Raw genomic sequence first — 26485 nt, 5'->3', positions numbered from 1 at the left:
TGGAGCATAGACAGACTATATGATTATGTAGGGATAACTTTCTTTGGCCATGATATTTTGAGAAGACATGATTGCTTTGTTAGTATGCTTGAAATATTATTGTATTTATGTCAAATGATAGACTATTGCTTCGAATACCTCGTGTTTTAGTATTCATGCCATGCTTAGATTATATAATCAACATTATGCTAGGTAGCATTCCACATCAAAAATTATCTTTTTTATCATTTACCTACTCGAGGACGAGCAGGAATTAAGCTTGGGGATGCTGATACGTCTCCGTCGTATCTATAATTTTTGATTGTTTCATGCCAATATTCTACAACTTTCATATACTTTTGGCAACTTTTTATACTATTTTTGGGACTAACATATTGATCCAGTGCCCAGTGTCAGTTCCTATTTGTTGCATGTTTTTTGTTTCGCAGAATATCCATACCAAACGAAGTCCAAACGTAATAAAAAACTTACGGGGATTTTTTTGGAATTTTTATGATTTTTGGGAAGAAGAATCAATGCGAGGCGATGCACGGAGTGCCCACAAGCCCTGTCGCCGCGGCCAGGGGGTGGGCCCGCGGCAGGCAGGCTTGTGGCCACTCCTTAAGGCTGTAAGAAAATTGTGTTAAAATTGCAGCCCAATCGGAGTTACGGATCTCCGGGAATTTAAGAAACGGTGAAACGCAGAATCTGGGAGCGCAGAAACAGAAGGACACAGAGAGAGAGATCCAATCTCGGAGGGGCTCTCGCCCCTCCGCCGCCATGGAGACCATGGACCAGAGGGGAAACCCTTCTCCCATCTAGGGAGGAGGTCAAGGAAGAAGAAGAAGGAGGGGGCTCTCTCCCCCTCTCTCCCGGCGGCGCCGAAACGCCGCCCGGGACATCATCGTGTGACGGCGATCTACACCAACACCTCCGTCATCTTCACCAACATCTTCATCATCTTCCCCCATCTATATTCAGCGGTTCACTCTCCCGCAACCCGCTGTACCCTCTACTTGAACATGGTGCTTTATGCTACATATTATTATCCAATTATGTGTTGCTATCCTATGATGTCTGAGTAGATTATCGTTGTCCTATCGGTGATTGATGAATTGCTATGATTGGTTTAATTTGCTTGTGGTTATGTTGCTGTCCTTTGGTGCCCATCATATGATCGCGCGCATGGATCACACCATAGGGTTAATTGTATGTTGATAGGACGATGTATTGGCAGGCTAGAGTGACAGAAGCTTCAAACCTAGCATAGAAATTGATGCATATGGGATTGAAGGGGGGCCAATATATCTTATTGCTATAGTTGGGTTTTACCTTAATGAACGTTAGTAGTTGCGGACGCTTGCTAATAGTTCCAATCATAAGTGCATAGAATTCCAAGTAAGGGATGACCTGCTAGCAGAGGCCTCTCCCACATGATACTTGCTATCGATCTAGTAACGTAGTCAATTGCTTAGGGACAATTCCGCAACTCCTACCACCACTTGTCCACACTCGTTAGACACTTGTAGTTGTTTATTTTTCTAACCAGCCCCTAGTTTTATTTACGTGTTCTTTACTTTCTTGCAAGCCTATCCTCACTCCTACAAAGTACTTCTAGTTTCATACTTGTTCTAGGTAAAGCGAACGTAAAGTGTGCATAGAGTTGTACCGGTGGTCGATAGAATTTGAGGGAATATTTGACCTACCTTTAGCTCCTCGTTGGGTTCGACACTCTTACTTATCGAGAAAGGCTACAATTGATCCCCTATACTTGTGGGTTATCACACACAAGCAAAGGAAAGGCAAACGAAAAAGGCAAATATTTTTTTAAATTTTGTTTTTCAGAAGTGGAGGAGAGGAAAACAAGAGGCAAAAAAGTAAATGCAAGAAATGAGTTTGCGACAGTTACTTGTATAAGCTTCACTTAGAATAATACTCGGTGCCAGAAATTGACACGTTGACGGGAGACTATTCTTGATTTGATCCTCCCCGGCAACGGCGCTAGAAATTCTTCTTGCTACCTCTTGAGCTTCAGTTGGTTTTTCCCTTGAAGAGGAAAGGGTGATGCAGCACAATAGCAGTAAGTATTTCCCTTAGTTTGAGAACCAAGGTATCAATCCAGTAGGAGAATCAAGCCAAGTGTCCAGAGTACCTGCGCAAACACAAACGAGCTTGCACCCAACGCTATAAAGGGGTTGTCAATCCCTTCAAGATTGATTGCAAAGTGAGATCTGAAGGCGGAAAGTGCAATGAAGTAAAAGTGTAAGGCTGAAAATATGATGTGAAGTAGACCCGGGGGCCATAGTGTTCACTAGAGGCTTCTCTCAAAATAGCAAATATTATGGTGGGTGACCAAATTACTGTCGAGCAATTGATAGAACCGCGCAAAGTCGTGACGATATCTAAGGCAATGATCATACATATAGGCATCACGTCCGAGACAAGTAGACCGATACTTTCTGCATCTACTACTATTACTCCACACATCGACCGCTATCCAGCATGCATCTAGTGTATTGAGTTCATGACGAACAGAGTAACGCCTTAAGCAAGATGACATGATGTAGAGGGATAAATTCATGCAATAGATATAAACCCCATCTTTTTACCCTTGATGGCAACAACACGATGCGTGCCTCTCTACCCCTTCTGTCACTGGGTGAGGTCACCGCACGGTATGAACCCAAAACCAAGCACTTCTCCAATTGCAAGAATCATAGATCAAGTTGGCCAAACAAAACCCACAACTCGAAGAGAATTACAAGGATATGAAATCAAGCATATAAGAGATCAGAAGAAACTCAAATAAGATTCATAGATAATCTGATCATAAATCCACAATTCATCGGATCTCGACAAACACACCGCAAAAGAAGATTACATTGGATAGATCTCCATGAAGATCATGGAGAACTTTGTATTGAAGATCCAAGAGAGAGAAGAAGCCATCTAGCTACTAGCTATGGACCCGAAGATCTATGGTGAACTACTCACGCATCATCGGAGAGGCAATGGTATTGATGAAGAAGCCCTCCGTATCCGAATCCCCCTCCGGTAGGGCACCAGAACGTGCCCCAGATGGGATCTTGCGGAGACAGAAGCTTGCGGCGGCGGAAAAGTATTTTCGTGGATCTTTCCCGTGGTTTTGGATTTTTCGGGGATTTATAGGCGGAAGAAGTAGGGCAGCCGATCCACAGAGGGGCCACAAGCCTGCTAGGCGCGGCCCCCTGGCCGCGCCTTGGGGGCTTGTGGCCTCCCCTGGTGGCCTCTGCCTTGGTTCTCACACCCCCTGCGTATCTTCTGTTCCGGAAAAAATCTTTTTGGAAGTTTTATTCCGTTCGGACTCCGTTCAATATTCTCCTTTGAAAAGGGTCAAAAACACGGAAAAAACAGGAACTGACACTCGGCACTGAGTTAATAAGTTAGTCCCAAAAAGATATAAAAGGCATACAAAACATCCAAAGTTTGACAAGATAATGGCATGGAATCATCAAAAATTATAGATACGTTGGAGACGTATCAACCACCAACGTCTGCCTCCGGGGGGTGGCTATGCTGGCGGGGTGGTCCGACTGATTGAAGGTGACGGGCGTCTTTGCCCAGTCGAGGTACTTTGTGACAGCGAGAGCTTCCATGTTCACCTCTCAATTGATAACTCTCAATCGGATCTTGATCTCCATGTTGGTGAAGGTCATGAGGGTCGTCTGAATGTTAGGATACCCATAGGTATCCGCAGGGTCGTACTCATCCTCCCTGTCTCCGGAGGTCTCTCCGCCCATCTCCGTTCGGAGCAGTCGGCATTCACGAGCGGTGTGCCATGCGGGGATAGTCTCCCCCTCCTCGTCCTTGCAAGAATGGATCGGACACGACTGGTCTAGCAGATTGCTCTTCGACTCGGCTTTCTTCTTGCTAGCCCAATCCTTCTTCTTCTTGGTTTTGTTTTGGCCCTATCCTGGGACACAAGCTACTTCGTCTTTACCCGATGGGTCACCTTTTCCCTTTTGCTTCTTTCCAGTGTTGCCCGGCTGAGGGGCTTCGCTGGCTCGGCTCTTGCCGCTGCGAAGGCGGTCTTCTTCCTCGCCATTCGCATAGCGATTGGCGATCTCCATCGCCCTACCGAGAGACATGTGTCCCGATCGACCGAACTTGAGGATGAGCTCTTGATACCGAGTGCCCGCTTTGAAAGCGCACACGGCCTCATGCTCGGTAACTTTCTCAACGGTGTTGTGGAGAGTGGTCCACCGCTGGATGTACTCATGAAGAGTTTCGTTGGTCTTCTAGACGCGGTGTTGTAGCTTTGTTAACCCGCATGGGTGCTTGTACGTTCCCCCGAATGTCTTGACGAACACTCGGACTAGATCACCCGAGCTGTGGATGTTGCTTGGGGGCAGCTGGTTGAGCCACGCCCTCGCAGACCCCTCCAACATGAGGGGCATATGCTTCATCGTGACGTAGTCGTCGCCGCCGCCGATTTGGACGGCCACTCGGTAGTCTTCCAACCAAGTCTTTGGCTTTGACTCGCCATTGAATTTGCCGATCCCCGTAGCCCACCGGTAGTTGGAGGGGATTTCGGCCTCTCGGATGTGTCGGCCGAAGCACTCGAGGCCGGACACTCCCCGGCTGCTCGCGATCAATCGATCACCTGATGTGTGATGATGGACCGAGCATTGAACTCGGGGGCCCGGTAGTCGCCGCCCTCGTGACCCCGACGCCGATTGGGGCTTGGCCTACAGTCGTGAGGACGGAGGCCGAGTGAGCCACACCTGTGAGGGGGTGACCTGCTTCGGTCTCGATAACCTTGCCTCCAGCCTCCTTGCGGGCCTCTCGGAAGAGGAGGAAACCTTTGGCTTCGCTTGTGGACGTGCGGGCTATGAGCCGACTGCACGGTGTCTGCGTGGACGGACTTGTTGTGAATGCGGTGCCGCGAGTGCAATACTGCGGAATTCTGTTGTAAGGTCGTCTTTCGTAGAGCTTGGATCTACCGAATGCCTTCCCCATGCGCGCTATTACTCAGCTGAATTGAATCAGCAATCAGATTGGCGTCGGTCAGGTTCAGCAAAAGAGTCTGCATCACCTCGATGTGTCGCATGCGGTCATTCGGGAACAACCGCCTTCGGCTGCGATTGGAGGTCAGCTGGTCTCTCGCAGCCCGAGCGTCGAGTGAACGCTGGATCCGCTCGAGGCGCTCGCGCTCGGCCAGGTTGGTCAGTCGCGCGTTCTCCAACGTGATCTCCTCCGGGGTGTTCCCGGTGATGGGGATGAAAAGGACTTGGTCGTTCCTCTGCCGGAGTTGTCCCCGCTGCTGCCTAGTGAGCGGCTGCGGAATGTGGTGGTTGCCGTCGCCGTGGCGACGCTCCCTGCCGTCACGCTCGAGAGAGTTCTCCGCGGCGTGATCGGGGTTGCCTCCCTATTGGTGTCGGCCATCAGGATCTCGGCTGCACCCCTACTGCTGCAGCTGTTGGAGTCGCCGAATGACTCCTTGCTCGACGAAGGGAGGACGCTGGCAGTGGGCTCATTAGAGTTGAGCATGGCCACCTGTCTGGAGATGGTCTGGTTCTTCATAGCGTGCTTGATCCATCGCTCCATGATACGACACCGATGGCTGCCGGATGAAGACTCCATGCGCTACTACGCTGAAATGCGACGCATCTCGCGCGGAGAGGGCATCGGTGTCGAGTGGCGCATCCTGCAGCCACACCGAATCGTCGACAATGAAGCTGAGGGAACCGAAGAGAATCTCTCCGCCGAGTGTCATCATGTTGACGCAAGTGTGAAATATCTCCAACTGCGCTGGATTTGCTAGAAGCGTTGTCCCACGATGGGCGTCAACTGTCGTGCGAATGATGCTGACAATAGTACCAAGGGTATGAACTGAGGGGCGAAGTCTAGCTAGGCACAGTGGATGCACTCGGTTTTACGAGTTTAGGCCCCATTTCGGAAGTGGTAATAGCCCTATGCCTCGAGCCCTCAGCCTGGAGTTTTTTTATGAAGGGTGTAAAAAATTACAAGTGTTGCACCCTTGAGCTGGTGCCCGGGAGTGGCTTATATAGTGGCTGACACGACCAACCGAGCTCCATTACAAGGCAACAAATGATAATGAAGAAGGAAGTTACTAGAAACGACGGCCTTAACCCCTGGCGTTACTGGTAACGTGGGTCTTTACTCCACTTTATGTGGTGGATTAAGTCCTTAGCCGTTGCTGTCTCTTGAGCTCCTTCACCTTGTTGTGGGCCGAGTGACGAGATGTGTCCGACTGACGCAAGGTTGTCTGAGTGACTCTGAACAGGTTGAGTGACGGTCATCCAACCGAATAAGTTCAAGGTTTCGACGTTAACTTGTTAAGTCCTTAGCCGTTGTTGTCTCTTCAGTTCCTTCGCCTTCCTGTGGGCCGAGTGACGAGATGTGTCCGAGTGACGCAAAGTTATTCGAGTGACTCTGAGCAGACCGTCACCTTCCTGTGGGCCGAGTGACGAGATGTGTCCGAGTGACGCAAAGTTGTTCGAGTGACTCTGAGCAGGCCGAATGACGGTCATCGAACCGAATGTAATCGAGGCTTCAATGGTAACCTATAGGACATTCATGTCCGTAACCTGTAGGACATTCATGTCAGTAAAAAGGGTGGGCCTAAAAAGACAGGTACATAGGCCTATTCTAAGTTACAATGCAATAGCCGTGGCCTTGCGAATCACAAATTCTGAATGTGTTGGCAGCTGGACACATGTGAATCGCCCCCTGGTGTTTGCACGGCATGCATGGTTACGCTACCAGAGTCTTGATGTGAGAATATCATACGAAAATTAATATTTAATAAAAACTTCAAGAAAATTATTTTAAATTTCCAAAAATGTAGGAGTATAAAATATATAGGATGTGAGAAGGATGACATTTTATTATCACATCTACACGTTACGAAGTTATGAAAAGACAAATTTCAACCTTAAATAATGACATTATTGTGATTTTGTCTTTTTCATGGCTTACATCTCATGTGTTTTAAAATTTTATGTGCCAATAAAACATTATTCTCTTAACATGTTGTATTTTTCAGTTTTTTTTAAGAACTAGTAGAAAACATATTTTCTCGAAACGGTTTCCACCGAATGTTGGTCGGTACGATATTCTTCCATCACGATGGCTCGCGCTCGCTGCGTGCCCTAGACACTGGCACAAGCGGCAATCGGTATGTGTCCCTTCTCATGGCGGCACCGGAAATGTCGAAATACGAAATACGCAAATTTACACAACTCGAAAAATAGCTGAAATAGACTTTAACTTGAGCGAAACATCCAGTAAAAAGCATACGACATCATACTACTCCGGAGAGGAACAAAAAATGTACAAACTCACAGACGGATCAACGCTGTTATTTGTGTTTGTTTATTACACACAAGGCTGGCTGAATCTACTACTGATTTGATTCGCCTGCAAGGTTACACACACGACCTTGTTCTGCTTGTTCCGTCTGATCCGAGTGCACAGCACACACGCGAGACGTAGCACGTGACGTGAAAATTCAAGCGTCGTCGTCGTCCTCTTTGTTTAGCCTCGCCGCCGTGGTAACCGCGGCGCCCACCCCGCCGGCCTTGGTGCGCGCCCCGGCGTCGCTATACGTCTCCGCCTGCACCACCCTGGCCGCGTCCTCCCTCGCCGCCGGCTTGTCGTCCGCCAGCTTCGTCGTCGCGTCCTGCACACGGGATGGAATACGCCGCAACGATTTCAAACGACCGGTTCATGATTTAACTCGGAAAGGAGCGTACGCATATATCGCGTAATGTACGTACCGAGAGAACATCGCCGACCGTGATCTTGTCCTCGTCGCGCTCGGCCCAGGCGTTGGCGCTCGCCGCGGCCCACGCCTGGTCGGCGAGGCCGCCGGGCATGACCTTGTCTTCTCCCTGCGCCTGGGTCTCCGCGGCGCGGATGGCCGCCGCGTCGGTCTCTTCGAGGGGCCGATCGCCCGCGGACAGGGCCGCTGCCTCCATGGCCTCGCCGATCGTCACCTTGCTCGCGTCCTCCTCCACCAGCTGCTGCTGCTGCATCATCGCCTGGTCGGCCACGGAGTACTGCCCCACCACCTGCCCCGCGACGAACTCGGTGACGATGCGGCCACCTGGCACGGCGGTCTGGGTGACGGTGATGCCCTGCTTGGTGGCCGCGTCGCTGGCCTGGCCCGGGCGGACGGCGCCGACGGCCTGGTTGTACGCGGCCGCCGTCTCCATGGCCACGGCGGCGCTGAAGCCGCCGCCGCTGGCCTGCGGGACCTGCACGCCCTGCACGCTCTCCTCGGCGGTGCGCATGGCCTCCGCGTCCCGTGGCGCGATGGCCTGGACGGCCAGGTCGCCCGTGACGGCGAAGACGTGCCCGTACTGGATGGGCTCCGGCTGCTCCTGCTGGGCCTTCATCGGGTCGCCTCTCGTCGCCTGTGCTTGAGCCATGGCTAGCTGCTGCTTTCACCTCACCGTCTCTTTTCTTCTGTGTTGTACAAACCTGCTGGTATCGATCGCTTCACTGTCAGTTTTGCTACTTCGAGATATGGTCGTCACTGCTTGTCTTCCGTTATATACGCTCGATGAGGCGATGCGGTGGCCGGCGAAGGTGTGGGCGCGGGGACACGTGCGGTGTTGGCTGTTGCGGTGTGCTGCTCCGGACGAAGGTGGCAGGGTCTCGTTGGCGCAAGCGTGGAGGGCGGTGGCGCGTGCACGCATGCGAGCGTAGATGTTTCGAGCAGCTGTCTCCGTGCCGAACTGCCGATGCAGTGTCATCCGGATCCAAGAATGGGTAGCAGAAACTTCTTCCGTACATAGGGGTGAGGTGTCCCCTGGCGCCATGGACGCTGGTGCCTTCCCATTGGTCGCAGATATTTCGTCTCTGCACGCACGAGGCGCGTCGACACGAAACCTGGATTCGCGGCCTCACACACAAGAAGAGGTGTCTAAGAGCATCTCCAACGGCCGCGCGCCGCGCGTCGTAAATTAGGTCGCTTTAACGCGGGCAACGCGGTTGGTGGCTCTAACGAGAGTGGAAAAACGACGCGCGCGGCATATGCAGTTCAGCGCGCTGCGCCAGCTCCCGCGTGATGGACTCTTACACGCTCGCTCTCCCACTCCCATCCCCCATCCGGCCACGCCGCTGCCGCCCGCGCCTCCGGCGACCGTTCAGGCGCTTCCCCGGCCTATCCCCGTGCCGCCCCCGGGCGACCGTTCAGGCGCTTCCCTGGCCTATCCCCGCCGCCGGCGCCACTCGCGCCCCCGGCGACCTTTCAGGCGCTTCCCCGGCCTATCCCCGTTGCCGGCGCCGTCGGCGCCCCCCGGCGACCGTTCAGGCGCTTTCCCGGCCTATCCCGATAAACTATTTGTTGTACTGAACGATAAACTATTTGTTTGAGTTGTAATGACTATTTATTGTTGATTTATTTTGTTTGTTTGATCATTTTTGCTAATATTTTTTGAAATGTATATGTGGTTTGTGCGTGCTGCGCGCGCTGCTGGAGCGGCGCGCGCTGCATTATAGCGCGACCGTTGGAGCCAACGCTGGCGGCCACGCTAAACCAGCCGAAGCGCGCGCGGCAAACAGGTTTTTTGCGCGCGGCACGAAGCGCGACTGTTGGAGATGCTCTAAGAGCAATTACAATAGTATAGCCAGCTGCTGGCTATAAGCCATTGTCATGTCATCTATAGCCCATCTTATAGCCAACATGTACAATAGTTCATTGCAAAAATATACTATTTTTTTTATTATATGGTTCACCTTTCATACTCACAAAAGGCCTAGGAGCACGTGCTAGAACTGACTCTTAGCTAAGAGCCCGCTTACCTTCTCTCTTCTCTTCTTTTTTCTCAAACTAAATAAAAATATATTAGTTTATTTCTTATAACCAGCTGACTCAGCTGTATTGTACTTGCTCCAATATAAGACCTAAATTTCAACATCAACTACGTACGGATATATACACATTTATTTTAAAATATATATTCACTTATTTTATTTTGTATAGTTTATACTAATTTTTTTAAAATACCTTATATCTAAAAAGAGAGAGTAAATCATCAAATTGGCTGCGCTGTGCTCTCAAACTTGACACACATGTGACGATATTTTTTTTCTTTTGAGCCGGGCAAGCAACCCCTTTCCATTGCATAGAATGAAAAATACAACAGTTCCAAGAACAGTTGAGGTAAGAAAAAGCTATACAAAGTTTCAGGTATTGCGGGAAGACCCATGGGACAATCGCTCGCTGTCGAACCAAATGTCATGCCACCATTCTAGCAATACACAAATCACCACCCATACATCTATTACACACCCAAGTTCACACAGATAGGGGTAGACATCAGACTGCTAAAGACCTCCAAAACCACCAGATTGCAATCTCAGGGTGACTCCCCTATGATCTTTTGCCTGGCCGCCTCGCACATCTTCATCAATTACATAGTGTTCGCTGTCACCGTCTCTCCGCGCCAGAGCGTAGTTTCCCAGCATCACCCTCCTGCTGAAGCCCTCGCTAGTAGAAAAAGAGGCTTTCGACCGGAGCACAAAACCATATTAGCCCCGGGTCGAAGTAAAACCGGTACCAATGCCAAGCATTGGTCCCGGTTCAGTTTGCAAGGGCATTGGTCCCGGTTTGATTCATCTCATTAGTCCCGGTTCGGGGCAAAAACCGGGACTAAAGATCCAGCGACTGGCACGTGGCGTGCCGCGGAGCATTAGTCCCGGTTAGGGGCAAAAACCAGAACTAAATGGTAGGCTATTAGTCCCGGTTTTAGACAAAAATCGGGACTAAAGTTTTGCCTATATATACCCTCACGCCTGCCCACCTTCTCCTCTGTTTTTTGGCTATTGAGGTGTGCAAGACATGCTCTTTGTCACCCTTCTATGCATGCTCATGAGGTGTTCGATGAAATGCCCAAGCCACACTACTTAAAACTTTTTTCTCTCCAAGCTCGACCTTCAAGCTCCATTTTCCTCAATATTTGTCTAGGTTTGGCCGTGCACCAACTACACAAGTGTTCTAAAAGGTTAGCTACTTCATCCTTTCATCTCTCACTGCTAGTTTAGCTCATTTCAAATGCTCTAAAAGTAGGGTGGTTTGTGGGTTTTAGTGTAGGAGTGTATGTGGGGGTTATTTTGATTTAGATGCAAAATCTGAGCTCAAATTAACTTCTTAGACTCTGCACATATGTAGGGTGTCGTCCCGTGCCCGTCCTCATCGTTGTCGATCGCCCGCGCCGATCTCCTCACGAGCACCACCGCGGTGAGCCTCTTGTTCTTATCTTCTTTCTAAAAGAAAAATTTTTCTTACTTGTATGATTTAGATAGATACTTGTATAAATTACTTACTTACTTTCATTATTTTTTGTTATTATATAGTGCGATGGTTTTGGTATCCGCCTCCGTCGGCCCTCGTCCTGTCTATGATTCGGATGTGGTATATATTATCCTTTATAACTATTTGTTTTATTTAGTGTTTATGACAATTATGACGACTAACATGACATATATTTTTTATCTAGGAGGTATGTGAACCGGAAATTTCAACCCACATAGAAATTCTTGTCGAGAAATTAAATTTGGTTGAAAAAGAAAACAATTACTTGAAGAAAAAATTGAAAATAATTGAGGAGAAGAATATGGAACTTGAGTTGCATGTTGCCGATGTTGTCGATGATCGGAAGATGAAGATGGATGCAATGCCGTTGAAGATGGATGCAATGCGCTTGAAGATGGATGAAATGCGCTTGAATATTAGGAATATAAGAAAATATGCCATTGATAAAGAGGCTTGGTATCATTATGCTTGTGTGTCAATTGTTACCTTAGTTGCGATTTTGATCGCATTTGTTGTTGCATTTAAATGTTTTACATAGTTGTATGTTGTTTTATGGGAGAACTTTACGTAATTATTTTTGCAATAATAATATTTAATCACTACTGTGCTTTGGTTTTAATGTGATGATGAACTTGTGTTAATTTGGTCATTTCTCTATTCATGATGTTCTGCAATGGTTTTTGGATATACTTAATTTCATAATACAGATAAACCGCCAATGGATGTACGGTGACCGACTCACTCCGGAGTACATTACGAACCGGGACTAATGCCTGAGTAACACTTAAGTTCACACAAAATAGTATCCTCGACTGAGGTTTGCAACCTTAACCTTTTCATCTGTAATTGATACAAAAATATTGCATGTGTCCATGTACGGTGGTCATTTCACTATTCATGTATGATGCAGATCGATGCACGAAAGCGATGGAGGTACGGCGAACGACGCGGTTCCGTATTTATTGCAGGCCTGCATAAATTTATCGATGTGGCTGAGGCAAACAAAGTGTATAATTTTATGCCTTGTCCATGTGTTGACTGTCGAAATGTGAAGGAGTACTCTATCTCGAAAACCATTCAAGTCCACGTGCTTTGGAGAGATTTCATGCCCACATATATTTGTTGGACCATGCATGGAGAAAGAGGGGTTATGATGGAATACAATGAAGAAGAAGAAGATGATGACAACTATCCTATGTTCACTTAAGAATACGGTGATACTGCAATGGAAGACAATGAAGAAGAAGGAGGTGAAGAATAACCGGCATCAGATGAGACCGCTGATGGTCTTGGTCGGGTCATTTCTGATGCAAAGAGACAATGCGATACACACAAGGAGAAGCTGAAGTTGGAGGCCATGCTAAAGGATCATAAAAAGTTGTTGTCCCAAATTGCGAAGATGACAGCACAAAGCTCGGTACCACACTGGAACTATTGAAAATGGAAGGCAGAAACTAGTTTATCTGACAAGGAATTTGAGAAGCTACTGAAAATATTGAAGCCGGAGCTTCCAAAGGATAACGAATTTCCCGAGACTACGTACGAAGCAAAGAAGGCTATCTGCCCTCTTGTATTAGATGTGCAGAAGATACATGCATGCAGTAACGACTGCATCCTGTACCGCGGTGAGAAGTACGAGAATATGGACAAATGCCCGGTATGCACTGCATGTCGGTACAAGATCAGACAAGATGACCCTGGTGATGTTGAGGGCGATGACGAGCCCCCCAGGAAGAAGGTTCCTGCTAATGTTATGTGGTATGCTCCTATAATACCATGGTTGAAACGTCCGTTCACAAACAATGAGCATGCCAAGTTGATGCGATGGCACAAAGATGAGCGTAAGAAAGACGGGAAGTTGAGACACCTCGCAGATGGGTCGCAGTGGAGGAAAATCGATAGGGAGTGGCCGGACTTTGTAGATGACCCAAGGAACTTATGGCTTGGTCTAAGTACAGACAACATGGATCCTTTTGGGGAGCAGAGCTGCAGTCACAACACCTGGCCCGTGACTCTATGAATCTACAACCTTCCTCCTTGGTTGTGCATGAAGCGAAAGCTCATTATGATGCCAGTGCTCATCCAAAGATTGAAGCAACTCGGCAACGACATTGATGTGTACCTAAGGCCATTAGTTGATGAACTTTTGCGGTTGTGGGCCAAACCAGGTGTACGTGTGTGGGATGAGCACAAACAACGGGAATTTGACCTACGAGCATTGCTGTTCGTAACCATCAATGATTGGTCTGCTCTTAGTAACATTTCAGGACAGTCAAACAAGGGATACAATGCATGCACGCACTGTTTAGATAAGACTAAAGGTACATATTTGTAAAAATCTAAGAAGGTTGTCTACCTCGGGTGTCGTCAATTTCTTCCGACCAATCATCCCGTAAGAAAGAAAGGCAAGCATTTCAACGGTGAGGCAGATCACCGGAATAAGCCTAACTTCCCTACTGGTGATGAGTTATTGGCTATGGTCAACGATTTGGATCAAATATTAATCTTTGGAAAGGGTCCTGGCGGCCAATCTGTTCTAAAAGACGACGTTACCGGACACGTGCCCATGTGGAAAAAGAAATCTTTATTTTGGGAGCTACCCTATTGGAAACACCTAGAGGTCTGGTCTTCAATCGATGTGATGCACATGAAGAAGAATCTTTGCGTGAACCTTCTAGGCTTCCTGGGCGTGTATGGGAAGACAAAATATACAACAGAAGCACGGGAGGAGCAGCAATGTATGAAAGACCCATACGACAAGAAGACTGATAAAGAGCGTCAATACTTAAGCAGCTATGCTCTTACCAAAGCAGAGAAGGAAATCTTTTTTGAATGCCTGAGCAGTATGAAGGTCCCCGCTCGCTTCTCGTCTAATATAAAGGGAATAATAAATATCGTAGAGAAAAAATTCTAGAACCTGAAGTCTCATGATTGCCACGTGATTATGACGCAGCTGCTTCCGGTTGCATTGAGGGGGCTTCTACCGGAAAATGTTCGATTACCCATTGTGAAGCTATGTGCATTCCTCAATGCAATATCTGAGAAGGTAATCGATCAAGAACGTCTGGAAAGGCTACAGAAGAATGTGGTACAATGTCTTGTCAGTTTTGAGTTGGTGTTCCCCCCGTCCTTCTTCAATATTATGACGCATCTCCTGGTTCACCTAGTCGACGAGATTTCCATTCCCGGTCCTGTATTTCTAGACAATATGTTCCCCTTCGAGAGGTTCATGGGAGTCTTAAAGAAATATGTTCATAACCGTGCTAGGCCAGAAGGAAGCATCTCCAAGGGCTATGGAATAGAGGAGGTCATTGGGTTATGTGTGACTTTCTTCCTGACCTTAAGTCGATTGGTGTTCCTGAACCGCGACATGAGGGGAGACTGAGTAAAAAGGCACGCTAGGAAAGAAAGCAGTGATATGTAGGGACATGCATTCTTTCACTCAAGTACACTACATAGTTCTAAAAAGTTCCACCTTCGTGGCTTCGTATATCGAGGAACACAAGAATTTTTCACGCTCCGAGTTCCCTGGGAAGGCTATCTCCTGGATTGAAGAAAAACACATGGATACTTTCGGCAGTTGGTTGCGAGCACGTCTCATGAATGACAACACCGTTGGAGATCAACTCTACTTGTTGGCCACATCACCTTCTTCGACTGTATTACATTTCCAAGGGTATGAGATAAACGGGAATACATTTTACACGACCGCCCAAGATAAAAGAGCACCAACCAAAACAGTGATGTCCGCTATGATGTGACAGACGAGAATGGGAAAAAGGACACATACTGTGGTTACATAGAGGAGATATGGCAACTTGACTATGGATCTACTTTTAAGGTCCCTTTGTTTCGGTGTAGTTGGGTGAACATGAATGGAGAAGGGGTAAAGGTAGACCAGTTGTATGGAATGACAACAGTTGATCTCAAGAATCTTGGTTATAGAGACAAGCCATTCGTGCTAGCCAATGATGTGGCTCAGGTTTTCTACGTGAAAGACATGTCCTCCAGACCAAAAAAAAGTAAAATAAGCAAATGAATACATCGGACAATGAGCCAAAGCATCACATAGTTCTTTCAGGGAATAGAAACATCGTGGGGATCGAGGACAAGACAGACATGTCAGCAACTTATAATAAGTTTGATGAAATTCCGCCCTTCATAGTCAGAATTGACCCAAGCATCCCGTTAAATAATGAATATGCTCCATGGTTATGGCCAAAGCGATCATAGGAAAGGGATCAAAATATAAATCTATGTAATGTATTAAAGTTTATGTGTTGTGTACTGATTTATTAAACTTCGAAAGAGATTGTCCGTTTTGTACACGAAGTGCATCCAGTTTTTGTCGTAACCCTCTCACCTTTTTAGCACATGCTATGTGGATGAAATGATGATACCATGCCAACTTTCAACATTTTCATAGTTCATTTGTAGTGCTTTTCAATTTCAGGGTCAATTAGCTCAAAAAAAATAAGTAAATGCATGAAAAATACCAAATGAAGTCAGAAATTGTTGAAAATTTATGATGTGCCTTTGAATGGTGCATTTGGAACACACAAAAAGTATGGAGTTCAAATAAGTTCAAAAAATGTAATCCCTTTGTAACAGATGAGTTCTCATTCGAAACCGTGGTACTTTGAAAGAGATTGTCCGTTTTGTACACGAAGTGCATCCAGTTTTTGTCGTAACCCTGTCAACTTTTTAGCACATGCTATGTGGGTGAAATGATGATAGCATGCCAACTTTCAACATTTTCGGAGTTCATTTGTAGTGCTTTTCAATTTTAGGGTCAATTAGCTAAAAAAAAGTAAATGCACGTAAAATACCAAATGAAGTCAGAAATTGTTGAAAATTTATGATGTGCCTTTGAATGGTGCATTTTGAACACACAAAAAGTATGGAGTTCAAATAAGTTCAAAAAAATGAAATCCCTTTGTAATAGATGAGTTCTCGTTCGAAACCGAGATACTTCGAAAGAGATTGTCTGTTTTGTACACGAAGTGCATCCAGTTTTTGTCGTAACCCTCTCAAATTTTTGGCACATGCTATGTGGGTGAAATGATGATGCCATGCCAACTTTCAACATTTTTAGAGTTCATTTGTAGTGTTTTTCAATTTCAGGGTCAATTAGCTCAAAAAAAGTAAATGCTCGAAAAATATCAAATGAAGTCCGAAATTGTTGAAAATTTATGATGTCAACTAAAAAGAATCAACTAAAACATTAACTAAAAAGAATGAACTAAAATTATCAAAGTGTTTTATTTGTTAAAAATAATCAAGTAAAACATTAGCTAAAATGAAACAAAAAAATATCAACTCAAAAGAATCTTCATAAAGTTTTTTTTGTTAAAATCTTTAATAAAAACTAAAATAAAAGAGAGAACAAAATCTTTAATAGCAAAGAATTAAATTATAAACTGGACTGAAAATTATTAAAGTAAAAAAATGCCGCCTATTGGGCCATCACGGCATGCATACGACTAGAAACCCTACACGAAAGGTGGGCCAGGATGTAGGCCCGCGGGCCCAATAGGCCCAACAGGCACACAGAGGAGAGTTAGGCCCATAGGTCTGCTTTAGACAAGAGCTAAAATGAGCTGCTGCGGCGGTGCTTATAAACAACAGCTAGCGCCCCTCGCTTGGCGAGGTGGGACTAAAGTTTGCCTTGCCCCGCGCCGGAGCCAACCCAGGTCTTTAGTCCCGGGTTGGGGCTAGAACCGGGACTAAAGAATCCCCTTTAGTCCCGGGTCTATCCCCAACCCGGGACTAAAGGCCCTCGCTTCCCGCCTGCCGAAAAAGGGCCTTTCGTCCCGGGTTGGGGCTAGACCCGGGACTAAAGGGGGGGGGCTTTAGTCCCGGTTCTAGCCCCAACCCGAGACTAAAGGTCCTACTATATAAGTGGGAGTTACAATTTTCACGAATCCATCACCTTCTTCCTCTACCCCCGACGCCTCTAGGCTGCTTTCGTCGTCGTCGTCGTCGCCTGCGGGCTGCTCGTCGTCGTCGCCGTCGCCACCTGCAGGGTGCCCTTCGACGGCATCGTCGACACGCCCCCAATGCCCTCTGACACGCGCATCCCTGCGCCCCCTCCCCCACAACTCCGGCCGGCCCTTCCCCATCGCCGGCGCCACCACCGTGCCGCCCCAACCCACCGCGGCACCACCCCCTTCCCCATCGTGGCACCACCCCTCCCACACCGTAAGTTCTTTTTTTTTTGCCTTTTTTCAGTTTATTGCACATATATATATATATTAATTAGGTTAATTTAGTTAGTTTAGTGCTAAATATATGTGTTAGTTAGTGTTAAATAGGTTAGTTTAGGGCTCTTCTATTAATTAGTGTTAGTTTAGGTCAAATAGGTTAGTTTAGAGCTCTGTTAATTAGTTTAGGCCATTTGGTTAATTTAGTTAGTTTAGGTCATTAGGTTAATTTAATTAGTTAGTTTAGTGCTAAATAGGTTATTGTTAGTTTAGGTTAAGTAGGTTATTAGTGAAAAAAAAGATTTTGGTTAGGTTTTGATTTTGGTTAGGTTATTATTAGTTTAGGTTAAGTAGGTTATTAGTGCAAAAGTTTGTTATGTATTTGCAATTAATTAGTATATATATGTGGACAATAGATTCTCTTAGTTTTTTAATAAGAATTGGATTTATCAAGAATGCCACATTATGCATGTGCACAACTTGGTTCGATTTTTTATCTCATCTATGTAACCTAGCTAGCTAGCTAGCTTCTATATGTCATGTTGTCCGTCAAAGTATTGAAGAAATTCATGGCTTCGTCATTACGTGGTAGTAACAGACACATGGCGCTATGAAGCTCTCAAAAGTTGTTTTGGAACAGAGTTCCTGATATAATAATTCGTTTTTTGGTACGAAGTTCAGCAGAGTCCTTCCAAATAGCGATATTTGGATGGCTCTTTTTGAACTGCGTACCAAAAAGCTAATTATCCTATTCGCGATTTCGTTATAGAACAACTTTGTAAAGCTTCATAACATCATGCGCCTATTACTACTAGGTAATGATGAAGTCATGGTTTTCGTGAATCCTTTGAGAGTAGAGAATGCGAAGTATAGAAGGGTAGATGCGATCAGGAAAAACATGGATATTTTCTACACATCCAGAATGTCGCCATTTCGTTAAATCCCTTAAAGGTTAAGATAATCAGTTAGACATATCTTAGAGTATAAATTCACTCATTTTTCTCCGTATTGTAAAGTTTAGAAAGTTTATTAAATAGTAGGAATTTAAATAGTAGGACATACGATGCCCGACCGGCATCCTCGTCGTCGACTCGGTGGCGACCACCTGCTTGATAGGCGCCAGCATGTGCGGGACTGGGCTCTGCCGGGCTGGCACTAGGAGGAGTTACCTTCCGGGGGGCGCAACTTGGTGAGGAACCGGGCTCCCATCATCGACCCGGAGCTTCTTTGGTGGTGGTCGCGGGGGCCACTTTCGGTGCCTAGGGTGCCGACCCCCGAGGAGGAGGTACGTCGCCGTGTCAGGGAGGAGGATGAGCACGTCCGTTGCTACATGGAGGCGTTGGATGCCCAGTTCTCCAGTACATGGTAGGTTCTTCACGGATCTCACCCGAGCTATGATCCGGTGATGGTCCTTGCTCTTTGGGTGTCCACCGCCCGCACCTCAGTACAGCGACGACTCTTTGTTGGTTGATCAGTTATATATTATTCGATGTATTCGAGAGATGTATTATTTATGTTTTCCATATTATATATTCGATAATATTAAGTTGATTATTTGATGATGCATTAATTAAGTGGATTATTCGATGTATATAAGCGGGAGTTTTAGTTGTTAGTTAATTTGGTTTTTTATGTTTAATGAATTTGTAGATACTATGGATCCAATACACGACACAGACAAATATCAGGAAGACGTGATGCATGGTGTCATCCGCGGGGATGATAATTTAGTTGGCGATGTCGATGTCACCAATCAGTTTCTGAACGAGTCCGGCGAGGGAGATGAGTCTCTCAACACAGGAGGTAGAAGCTCCGGTGAGGTAGACGCCCACGCCTCGGGCGAGGGAGGAATCGGCGGCTCCAATGAGGAAGAAGCCGACCTCTCCATCGAGGTGCATATATATATTAATAAATTAATCCTCTGCTATATACATATATTAACACTCTTTGTTTTAGCCCTCTGGATCGAGCAAAACTTCAGTACGGACGAAACTAGGCCCAACCAAGAAGCTGGATGACGGTAAGAGATACAAGATCGAAACAGTGTCAAATGCCGGGCAACCAATTGCTCCCACAGATGTAAAGCAGAAGTTTGTGAAGGCATGCAGAGTTATTGTTAGGGACCACATACCTATCACCACTCGAGAATGGATTAAGCCAAGGGAGGAAGGAGTCCCATATGTCGGCACAGCAGCCGAAAAAAACCTTTGGAGAAAGCTCATGCTTCATTTCACCCTGCACGCGTGATACGTCTCCAACATATCTATAATTTTTGATGGTTCCATGCTATTATCTTGTCAAACTTTGGATGTTTTGTATGGCTTTTATATCTTTTTTGGGACTAACTTATTAACTCAGTGCCAAGTGTCAGTTCCTGTTTTTTCCGTGTTTTTGACCCTTTTCAGAGGAGAATATTAAACGGAGTCCAAACGGAATAAAACCTCCGAAAAGATTTTTTCCAGAACAGAAGATACGCAGGGGGTGTGAGAACCAAGGCAGAGGCCACCAGGGGAGGCCACAAGCCCCCTAGACGCGGTCACGGGGGGCCCGTGCCTAGCAGGCTTGTGGCCCCCCCTGTGGCTCGTCTACCCTACTTCTTCCGCCTATAAATCCCCGAAAAATCCAAAACCACAAGAGAGATCCACGAAAATACTTTTCCGCCGCCGCAAGCTTCTGTCTCCGCAAGATCCCATCTGGGGCATGTTTTAGTGCCCTGCCGGAGGGGGATTCAGATATGGAGGGCTTCTTCATCAACACCATTGTCTCTCCGATGATGCGTGAGTAGTTCACCATAGACCTTCGAGTCCATAGCTAGTAGCTAGATGGCTTCTTCTCTCTCTTGGATCTTCAATACAAAGTTCTCCATGATCTTCATGGAGATCTATCTAATGCAATCTTCTCTTGCGGTGTGTTTGTCGAGATCTGATGAATTGTGGATTTATGATCAGATTAACTATGAATCTTATTTGACTTTCTTCTGATCTCTTATATGCATGATTTCATATCCTTGTAATTCTCTTTGGGTTCTGGGTTTTGTTTGGCCAACTTGATCCATGATTCTTGCAATGGGATAAGTGCTTGGTTTTGGGTTCATACCGTGCGGTGACCTCACCCAGTGACAGAAGGGGTAGCGAGGCACGCATCGTGTTGTTTCCATCAAGGGTAAAAAGATGGGGTTTATATCTATTGCATGAATTTATCCCTCTACATCATGTCATCTTGATTAAGGTGTTACGTTGTTTGTCATGAACTCAATACACTAGATGCATGCTGGATAGCGGTCGATGTGTGGAGTAATAGTAGTAGATGCAGAAAGTATCGGTCTACTTGTCTCGGACGTGATGCCTATATGTATGATCATTGCCTTAGATATCGTCATGACTTTGCGCGGTTCTATCAATTGCTCGACAGTAATTCGTTCACCCACCATAATATTTCCTATTTTGAGAGAAGCCTCTAGTGAACACTATGGCCCCCGGGTCTACTTCACATCATATTTTTAGCTCCACACTTTTACTTCGTTGAACTTTCCGCCTTCATATCCCACCTTGCAGTTAACCGTGAAGGGATTGATAACCCCTTTGTAGCGTTGGGTGCAAGTTTGCTGTTTTTGCGCAGGTACTTTGGAAACTTGGCTTGATACTCCTACTGGATTGATACCTTGGTTCTCAAAACTGAGGGAAATACTTACTTCTACTGTGCTGCATCACCCGTTCCTCTTCAAGGAAAAAACCAACGCAATCTCAAGAGGTAGCAAAAAGAATTTCTGGCGCCGTTGTCGGGGAGGATCAAGTCAAGAATAGTCTCCCATCAACGTGTCAATCTCTGGCACCGGGGATTATTCTATGTGAAGCTTATCCAAGTAAGTGTCGCAAACTCATCTCTTGCATTTACTTTTTTGCCTCTCGTTTTCCTCTCCCCCACTTCTGAAAAACAAAAATTTACAATTTTTTTTGCCTTTTTCGTTCACCCTTTTCTTTCGCTTGCTTTCTGTTCGCTTGTGCGCTTGTCTGCCTGCTAAGACCTGTATGGCCCAACCAAAGGATTATGATGCTTACTACACAAGGGTGGAAGAGATTGAAACTAGTGTTAAAGTCTTCATGTATACACAGTTTGATTATAATAGTTACTTCCATAGAGAACTAAGGGAGCAAAATTATTTTTTGGCTTTTATGAATAAAGAAGTTGATGATATGGCCAAAGAATTCCTTGCGCTAAATTCTCAGTTCGCTCGTCTTGAAAAATTGGCAGGCCAGATTTCTGATAAACAGGCTACCTTAGTCAATAAAATGGTGCTAAACCTGAAATTTGTGATGAGAATCACGAAGATCATAAGGTGCTTGGTGAGACTCCCATTGAATCCTTGTTTTATAGTGTCAAACCTAATGATGATGGGGCTGGATATGAATCCACCTTGGTTGAAAAACACCCCAATAATTCGGAGTCTATCTATCTTGATGCTAAAAGCATTGAAAGTGGAGTAGAGGATATCAAAACTTTGAGTAGTAATGAAACTACTACTTTGGATTTCAAGGAATTCAATTATGATAGTTGCTCTATGATTGAATGTATTTCCTTGATGCAATCCATGCTAAACTCTCCACACGCTTATAGCCAAAACAAGGCCTTTACCGATCATATCGTCGATGCTACGATAAAATCTCTTGAAGAGAAACTTGAATTGGAAGTTTCTATTCCTAGAAAAAACTATGAATGCAATGCTTTGTGTGATTTGGGTGCCAGTGTTTCCGCGATTCCAAAGTCTTTATGTGATGTTCTAGGCTTCAATGAGATTGATGAGTGCTCCCTTAATTTGCATCTTGCGGATTCTACTGTTAAGAAACCCATGGGAAGGATCAATGATGTTCTCATTATTGCAAATAGGAACTATGTACCCGTGGATTTCATTGTGGTTGATATTGATTGAAATCCTACATGTCCTATCATTCTTGGTAGACATTTCCTAAGGACTATTGGTGCTGTCATCGATATGAAGGAAGGGAATATTAGATTTCAATTTCATTTAAAGAAGGGCATGAAGCATTTTCCTAGAAAGAAAATAAGATTACCTTATGAATCCATGATGAATGATACTTATGGTTTGAGCACCAAAGACGATGATACGTGATTCTATCACCTTATGCCTAGCTAAGGGCGTTAAATAATAGCGCTTCTTGGGAGGCAACCCAATGAATTTATCTTTGCCTTTTGCTTTCTGTTTTGTTGCGTCCACACCATCATAATTCTGTTATGATTGTGTATTTTGTGTTTCTTTTTGTGTTTGAGCCAAGTAAAACCTTTATGACTAGTTTGGTGATGGTTATTTGATCCTGCTGGAAAAAGACAGAAACTTTTCGCTAACGAAATTATTTTTCATTTTTATCCAGAAAGAGCTTTTGAGTTGATTCTTTTTTATGCTAGTTGATATGCCAATTGCCCAAACTGTCGTAATTTTTCACAAGATTTGAGATACCAGAAGTATACGAAGTATACAGATTGCTACAGACTGGTCTGTTTTTGACAGATTCAGTTTTTGTTGTGTTGGTTGCTTATTTTGATGAAACTAAGGATAGTATCGGGGGGTATTAGCCATGGAAAAGTGAGAATACAGTAATCTAACACCAATATAAATAGAAATCAAGTTTAATACAGTACCTAAAGAGGTGGTAGTTTGTTTTCTTGTGCTAATGATATCACGAGTTTCTGTTTAAGTTTTGTGTTGTGAAGTTTTCAAGTTTTGGGTGATGTTCTCATGGAAAAAGGGATAAAGAGTGGAAAGAGCTCAACCTTGGGGATGCCCAAGGCATCCCAAGCCAAATTCAAGGACACCAAAAGCCTAAGCTTGGGAATGTCCCGGGAAGGCATCCCCTCTTTCGTCTTCAAGCCATCGGTAACATTACTTGGAGCTATATTTTTATTCACCACATGATATGTGTTTTGCTTGGAGGGTCTTGTATCGTAGGAGTCTTTTCTTTTTGTTGTGTCACAATCATCCTTGCTGCACACCTTTTGAGAGAGACATGCATTCATCGTGAATTTGCTAGAATACTCTTTGAGCCTTGCTTATATCTTTTGAGTTAGGCAATTTAGCTCACATGTGCTTCACTTATATCTTTTGAGCTAGATAACTTTGCTCTAAGTGCTTGATACGCCCATTTTGCATCATGTTTTCGTGTTGATATTTATCTCTTCTTTGGCTGTTATTTCACTCCATGGTACTATTCTTATGCCTTTTCTCTCTTATTTTGCAAGGTTTACATGAAGAGGGAGAATACCGACAACTCGAATTCTGGCCCAAAAGTTGAGCAAAGTTGAGATACCTATTTTGCACAACTTCAAACGCCGTGAAAATAAATGGAGATTTTTTCCCAATTTATAAAAAATACTGGGCCGAAGAAGTGCCGGAGGGGCACCAGGGGGTGCCCACAAGCCTGCACGGCGCGACCACCCCCCAGGCCGCGCCATGAGGGCTTGTGGGCAGCCCACTGGCCCCCCCTCTTTTGCTATGTGGAGGGTTTCGTCCAGGAAAAAATCGGAAGGGAGCTTTTTCGTGGTTTCGCGGCCGCCATGAGGCGGAACTTGAGCAGAACCAATCTAGAGCTCCGGCAGGACGATCCTGCCGGGGAAACTTCCCTCCCGGAGGGGAAATCGTCGCCATCGTCATCACCAACACTCCTCTCATCAGAGGGGACGCGTCACCATCAACATATTCATCACCACCATCTCATCTCCAAACCCTAGTTCATCTCTTGTAACCAATCTCCGTATCGCGACTCCGATTGGTACTTGTAAGGTTGCTAGTAGTGTTGATTACTCTTTGTAGTTGATGCTAGTTGGATTACTTGGTGGAAGAGTTTATGTTCAGATCCTTGATGCTACTCATTACACCTCTGATCATTATTATGATTATGCTTTGTGAGTAGTTACTTTTGTTCCTGAGGACATGGGATAAGTCATGCTAATAATACTCATGTGAATTTTGTATTCGTTCGGTATTTTGATATGTTGTATGTTGTTTTCCTCAAGTACATGACGGGTTGCTAGAGTGACAGAAGCTTAAACCCTAGTTTATGCGCTACTTCGTAAGGGGCTGATTTGGATCCACAAGTTTAATGCTATGGTTAGACTTTGTCTTAATTCTTCTTCGTAGTTGCGGATGCTTGCGAGTGGGGTTAATCAAGTAAGGGCTATGCTTTTCCAAGTAAGGGCAGTACCCAAGCGCCGGTCCACCCGCATATCAAACTATCAAAGTAACAAACGCGAATCATATGAACATGATGAAACTAGCATAACAGAAATTCCCGTGTGTCCTTGGGAGCGTTTTTCCTCCTATAAGACTTTGTCCAGGCTTGTCCCTTGCTACAAAAGGGATTGAGCCACTTTGCTGCACCGTTGCTACTTTTGTTACTTGTTGCTTTCTACGAATCATCTCACGACACAATCACTTGTTACCGACAATTACAATGCCTGTAGATTTTACCTTGCTTAAAACCACTTGTCAGATCCTTCTGCTCCTCGTTGGGTTCGACACTCTTACTTATCGAAAGGACTACGATTGATCCCTGATACGTCTCAAACGTATCTATAATTTTTGATGGTTTCATGCTGTTATCTTGTCATCTTTGGATGTTTTATGTACCTTTTATATCTTTTTTGGGACTAACTTATTAATTCAGTGCCAAGTGCCAGTTCCTATTTTTTCTGTGTTTTTGGCTCTTTTCAGATATGATTTTGGAACGGAGTCCAAACGGAATAAAATCCCCAAATCAAATTTTTCCCGAACGGAAGAAGATTAGGGGGCTTGTGGGCCAAGTCAGGAGGGCTACAGGGAGCCCACAAGCCCCCCATCCGCCACCAGGGGGCGGCGGATGGAAGGCTTGTGGCCTCCCTGACGCTCCCCTGACCTAGATCCTTCGCCTATATATTCCCTAAAATCCAGAAAAAAAATTAGGGGATCCACGAAAATACTTTTCCGCTGCCGCAAGCTTCCGTTGCCGCGAGATCTCATCTGGAGACCCTTCCCGGTGCCCTGCCGGAGGGGACTTTGGAGTTGGAGGGCTTCTACATCAACATCATCGCCCCTCCAATGACTCGTGAGTTGTTCACTTCAGACCTACGGGTCCGTAGTTAGTAGCTAGATGGCTTCTTCTCTCTCTTGGATCTTCAATACAAAGTTCTCCATGATCTTCATGGAGATTTATCCGATGTAATCCTCTTTGGCGGTGTGTTTGTCAAGATCCGATGAATTGTGGATTTGTGATCAGATTATCTATGATATATATTTGAGTCTTTGCTGATTTCTTATATGCATGATTTGATATCCTTGTAAGTCTCTCCGAGTCTTCGGTTTTGTTTGGCCAACTAGATCTATGATTCTTGCAATGGGAGAAGTGCTTGGTTTTGGGTTCTTACCGTGTGGTGACCTTTCCCAGTGACAGTAGGGGCAGCAAGGCACACATGGTGTAGTTGCCATCAAGGGTAACAAGGTGGGTTTTGTCGTAGATAGGAGATTGTCCATCTACATCATGTCATCTTGCTTAAGGCGTTACTCTGTTCTTTCAGACTTAATACACTAGATGCATGCTGGATAGCGGTCGATGTGTGGAGTAATAGTAGTAGATGCAGAAAAAATCGGTCTACTTGTTTTGGATGTGATGCCTATAGATATAATCATTGCCATAGATATCGTCACGACTTTGCGCGGTTCTATCAATTGCTCGACAGTAATTTGTTCATCCACCGTGTACCTGCTTTCATGAGAGAAGCCACTAGTAAACACTACGGCCCCCGGGTCTATTCACACCTATCATTTCCACTTTTGCTTTTACTTTGCTTTGTTACTTTGTTGCTTTCAGTTCTCACTTGGCGAACAATCTATAAGGGATTGATAACCAATTCATAGCGTTGGGAGCAAGCTTTTTGTGTTTGTGCAGGCTCATGTGATACTCCTTCACTGGATCGATACCTTGGTTCTCAA

General features: G+C 45.5%; 1 protein-coding gene across 1 annotated transcript; it reads right to left on the bottom strand.

Moving 5' to 3' along the window:
• Window positions 1-7315: 7315 nt before the first annotated feature.
• LOC123411107 (late embryogenesis abundant protein 31-like) lies at window positions 7316-8505 on the bottom strand. The gene is made up of 2 exons (XM_045104033.1): window positions 7761-8505; window positions 7316-7663 (listed from the first exon to the last, which is right to left on the bottom strand). Exons 1-2 carry the CDS (start codon window positions 8412-8414, stop codon window positions 7493-7495), a joined length of 825 nt encoding a protein of 274 aa, XP_044959968.1. The 5' UTR covers window positions 8415-8505; the 3' UTR covers window positions 7316-7492.
• Between the last annotated feature and the right edge of the window lie 17980 nt (window positions 8506-26485).

This window comes from Hordeum vulgare, chromosome 7H (genome assembly GCF_904849725.1).
Source record: "Hordeum vulgare subsp. vulgare chromosome 7H, MorexV3_pseudomolecules_assembly, whole genome shotgun sequence".
Lineage (NCBI taxonomy): Eukaryota > Viridiplantae > Streptophyta > Magnoliopsida > Poales > Poaceae > Hordeum > Hordeum vulgare.
Note: the sequence above shows the minus strand (reverse complement) of the source record. Positions and strands in the feature narration are given on the sequence as shown.

Excerpts from the sequence above, each read along its gene's own strand:
- LOC123411107 (XM_045104033.1), bottom strand. The coding sequence starts at position 8,414 with ATGGCTCAAGCACAGGCGACGAGAGGCGACCCGATGAAGGCCCAGCAG. Across the intron at positions 7,664-7,760 it reads CGGTCGGCGATGTTCTCTCG|GACGCGACGACGAAGCTGGC; the intron begins GTACGTACATTA and ends TCCCGTGTGCAG.